This window comes from Salvia miltiorrhiza, chromosome 7 (assembly GCF_028751815.1).
Source record: "Salvia miltiorrhiza cultivar Shanhuang (shh) chromosome 7, IMPLAD_Smil_shh, whole genome shotgun sequence".
Taxonomy (NCBI): Eukaryota; Viridiplantae; Streptophyta; class Magnoliopsida; order Lamiales; family Lamiaceae; genus Salvia; species Salvia miltiorrhiza.
Window position 1 is genome coordinate 55,735,748 of NC_080393.1, and position 4,842 is coordinate 55,740,589.

Genomic DNA, 4,842 nt, shown 5'->3' on the forward strand with positions numbered 1-4,842 from the left:
GCATCACTATGGCTGAGCCGTCAGCGGAAGGGTAAGCTGGAGGTTGGGAATATCCAGCGGCGCCACCGTAAGAACTGTTGTACGCTGCGGCCTGCTGTTGCCCGTAGCCAGGTTGGGTAGCTGTTGCTGCTGCGTATGGTGGAGCTCCATACCCCGGCTGGGATGTCGGGTAAGCTGCAGTCTGAGCATAGCCGGCATGTGCTGGAGGCTGCGATTGAGGATACCCGGCCTGCGCGTAACCAGCACCTTGAGAGCTAGGTGACTGCTGCGGCTGTGCATAGGCAGCCTGGCTGCCCGGTGGTTTTTGTGCCTGAGGAGGTGCATAGTTGGGGGGCGTTGTCTGGGCACCGTAACCACCTCCGTAACCCGGCTGGTTGGAAGCTTGAGGTGGGTAGTTGGGATTAGCGGCGGGTTGACCTCCGGCATTGTACGACTGTCCAGATGCAGGCGCTTGATTGGCTTCCTCCTGTGCTCCGTACGATGCAGTGTGCCCATCGGCTGTCGGGTTAGAGGCATTGCTACTTTTAGAATTGTATCCTTGCTGCTGGTTCTCGTATCCTGCAGCAGGGTTCTGCTGCGGCTGGCTGTAACCGGCTGCAGCTGCACCTGTTGGATAACTACCATAGCCATATTGGCCGTAACCCTGTCCTTGACTGTAGGCTGCAGCCTGGCCATATGCCCCGTAACCGTATCCAGAAGCATCAGTGGGAGCAGCTGGACCCCCTTGGGCAGGTTGTTGCTGTGGCTGCTGCTGGTTGTAGTAATCATAGCCCGCTCCTTGAGGGGCTTGCTGAGTTTGGGAAGCAGTCGACTGGTCCCAGCCAGTCGGGTATCCACTAGAGGTGGATTGCTGAGGATAACCAGAGTAAGGAGGCTGATTCATGTTGTATTGCGGTGGTTGACCAGGGTATCCACCAGCTTGTGGGTAGCTATAACCAGGTTGCTGCATAGGTGCGCCGGGCTGCCCCCAGTTAGAAGGAGGTCGAGCTTGATATCCTTGCTGAGCATATCCTCCGGACATTGATGAATTTCTATTACGATTCTGCACAATTTTTAATCACATATGAACCAAGAACACTGGTCACATGCATTTTTGGAGAAGGTATCATCTCATTCAGTGATGAACTCACATACAAGTTCAAGCCAAATATAAGCAGAGAAAAAGGATAGAAGATATACCCACATAATATTTACATAAAGCCTCATATTCTAAGCACAATATACATAGTACAGTTGCATGAAGACAAAGATTTTGCCTACATACCGTTCTGGTTGGGTCGTATTATTGGATTACTCCCGCAGAAGCCCATCCTCTCCTTATTCAAGGTGAAAGGTACAAAAGAAAATTGCAAATACTACACAAACTAAAGCAACAAAAACAAGACAATAGGTCTCCAAGAGGCAACATATGCAAAGACTCTAAATCCCAAGAATATTCTATCCACTTCAAGACACCAAGTTTTGGCATCAAATTGCAAGAGAAGAACTGGATACTAGTTCAAAACTTCACAAACTCAATCATCTATTCTTACAGTCACCAATCATATGATTTAGATTCCTGAAGATGGAAAAGACAGCTGAAATTGAATAGTGATGTAACATAATCAATTTCACTAAAATAACAAACTTTCTCGTGCTTATATTGCTTATTTTTAACTCATTACCAACAAAATGCCAGATTGAGGGATTAACAGGACTAAAACAATTGAGCAATGGATATATTCTGGGTATGTCATTATTAATTTAAGCATACTAATTGGTTACCTTTTAAAAAGGGCTCAGTAAGGACCTGCACCGTCCAAAATCAAATATATATATACGACAGAGGTTGCTAAAATATAAGGAGCCAACATATGCAGGGTAAAATAATCATGGGGTGAAGTGACTAAGAAGTACGTGTGCAAACCAGGGATCAAAAATTTGTTGTCTCATGGATATAAGAGCAGCAAAGGGTAAGCTCCTCCATCCATGGATCATTTTGACAGTAGTAGCAGATGAATCTGCAAGCTTTTATATTCACAATGCACAATCGGGTAGGCAGAAAGAAGAATTTGCAATCTAGAAAATCTAGCAGGGAAATGACTAACAAAGTGATAGGTGAAGAATATCAATAATATTCCATGATCCATTATGAAAGAGTATCATAAGTACTGACGATATTCCAATACTATTAAAGCCGAAATGAAGTGACAAATTTTTCAGAGATACAAATAGAGATTGTACCATTCTCTGCTGCTCTTACAAAATGAAAGAGTTAGAAGAAAGCATGGTTGACTTTATTTCATTATAGTTAAAGAAAGTGAAAGTGAAACAACAGCTGATTCAATGCATCTCCATATAGGACATTGTTGCAAGGCCTGGAATTATTTCCATACATATTGGGTAACACCAATCAAAGGAGCTAAAACAGAGCATTGCAAAAGAGACAGAGATAAAGCACTGACATACAATTAACAGCATTTCAAATCATCGGATAGATAAAGTCAAACCATATAAAACGACAACACTTTCAGAAATCAATAACTAAACCATAGATTGAAGTATAGTCCCTTATTCAAAATAAGTTCAATCTTTTAAATTTATAGATCAAAGTTGCAAAATAATCGAATTGTTAGCATGCTCCAAAATCTGCAATGCTCAGACAGGACTATTTGTAACAGCAGCAGTATAAAAGTCATGTGACAATATTTTACAGTGTGTAGTGAACAAATAGATTTAAGAGGTTCTACATCCTTTGCAGGCAATCTGAGTAATGCACAAGAGCATATAAAGAAGAAACAGGATAGTGCAATCATTGGACAAACCTCACTGATGACTTCATCAACTATTAGTTTAGCAGCCTCAATCTGCTCACTAGTTCCATCAATTTGTACAGTCCTCTCCTGTGACGTATCGCCAGGTGGCAAATGGAGAGGTATAACCTGCAATGTTAGGGAAATATCTTTTTAACACGACACTGCAACATCTGTTTACATCAATTTGCAACCTAGACTAGTCTTACAAAATGGGATAGTGTGAGATACAGATCTGGGAATGAGCAGACCAACCTGAATACGAGCCCCAGTCCTTGCTTGCATGCTTTTAATGGTTTCACCTCCTTTACCAATGACAAGACCCACCTGAAATTTGGGATCAACTACATACAAACTAGTAGATAGATAGCTAGGCATCCCATAAATACCATACAAATATTACCTTGTTGTTGGGAATCTTCATTACAAACTGCTCAGCTCCAGATGATTGACCACCTACGCGCCGAGAAGTTGAGCCAGAGCCACCAGTCTCAGCCTGCATGTAGCATTTACATAGTAAAGAATGGGTTAAACTGATCAAAATGGGATGTATTTCTGCCGATTTCTAAACAAACTCTAACCCATAGAAAGGCAACTAGAAATTAGATTACACGAAGCAGTGGAAGTAAACTCAAACAGGCACTCTTCAACTCATGAGTAACCACAAGTATCCGACATTCAGTAAGACACGAGTTAATTCAATCAACTAGCCTTTAGCATTACCTCAGAAAGAACATCTTGGATAAGCTGCTCGGCTTTGGCTATCTGATCAGGAGTACCCATGAGATCAACCCCTCTTGTAGCAGAATTAGGGTCTGCATCCACGTCCCTAGTGACCTGAATCTTAGCTCCCGACTGAAGCTGAAGGTATTTGATAGTCTCCCCACCTTTGCCGATTATCACACCCACCCTCCCATTTGGTATCTCAATCCTTTTGCTTGGACCAGGATAACCTGAGGACGCAGCTTGTGGTGGACCACTAAGACCATAACCTGAAGACTTCTGACTACCTGCATCAAATAGAAGTTGAAGCAGGTCTATGATGCTTCATCTCTTACATACACATCATCCCAATATAATCTCCTAAGAATTTAAACAAACAGGAAGGTAATAACAAACCCTAAACTCATATGTATTAAGAACTTGAAAGGAGAGTTCTAAACAAATCATTCTCTAGCCGTATTAGCCAACATAGCGGTGAATATTTGGACTTTAAGAACAAATTCTCAACCATATGTATAGCAATTACAAGCAGTAACAAGTGCATAAACACATGTTACAGAAAATTAAAGAGAGATGTGAACACCATGAAGGAATTTTCAGCTCAACAACGAATTCAACAGCAAAATCGTGCAACAAGGGAAGAAGGTTCGCTCCTAAAAGCTAAGGACAAAAAAAAAAGGCTTACTATAATCGCTCGAATCGAATCCTCTACCACCGTTCCCCACATTCTCAACTCTGGCTCTCTTCGTCGGATCGGAGTTGTTCAGGAGCCTCGCGGCGATCTCCTGCGCCTTCTGCTTCGCCAGCTCGATCTCGTTCATCGGGGGAGGAACGTTGTTGAACGAAGGCGGCGGCGCCGCGTCCGGCGTCGACGAGAATCCCGTCGCCCTGCGCGCGACCGGCGACGGTGATTCCTCGTACTTGCGCTTGTTGGAATCGCCGGCGGCGGCGGCGTAGAGCACATCGTCCGCCATTTTGAAGCCGAAAAGGGGAGAGTAGCAAAAACCCTTGATGAGTGAGAGCGCAGAGGAGAGGAATAAAATAATAATTGCTGTGTGAAGGAAGCCTTTTATATTAGGGATATTTTTTCTCAGGGGTTGAAATTGATATTAGTGGAAAATAATGGACCGGAATTTTGATAAGTCTGAATTGCGGATTCATCCCCCATGTTTATCTACTCCCTCCTTCCACATAAGAATTTCATTAAAAATAAGTGACACGGATTTTAATGAAAAAAATATTAAATATATTGAAATTTAAGAAAATATTATTAAATGTATTAGAAATAGTGAAAATGTATTTTAGTTAGTATTGAAATGGTGAAAAT

General features: G+C 42.6%; 1 protein-coding gene across 1 annotated transcript in view; it reads right to left on the reverse strand.

Annotated features, from left to right (window-relative positions):
• The window catches only part of LOC130994439 (uncharacterized), a 9,121-nt gene extending 4,553 nt beyond the window's left edge, over positions 1-4,568 (reverse strand). Inside the window, exons 1-6 of the mRNA XM_057919481.1 lie at positions 4,201-4,568; positions 3,516-3,802; positions 3,196-3,288; positions 3,048-3,119; positions 2,805-2,921; positions 3-1,042 (exon numbers count right to left, since the gene is read on the reverse strand). Of these exons, the coding sequence (XP_057775464.1) occupies positions 3-1,042; positions 2,805-2,921; positions 3,048-3,119; positions 3,196-3,288; positions 3,516-3,802; positions 4,201-4,489 (1,898 nt within the window). The 5' untranslated portion in view covers positions 4,490-4,568. The remainder of the gene's footprint in view (positions 1-2; positions 1,043-2,804; positions 2,922-3,047; positions 3,120-3,195; positions 3,289-3,515; positions 3,803-4,200) is intronic.
• Positions 4,569-4,842: the final 274 nt, after the last annotated feature.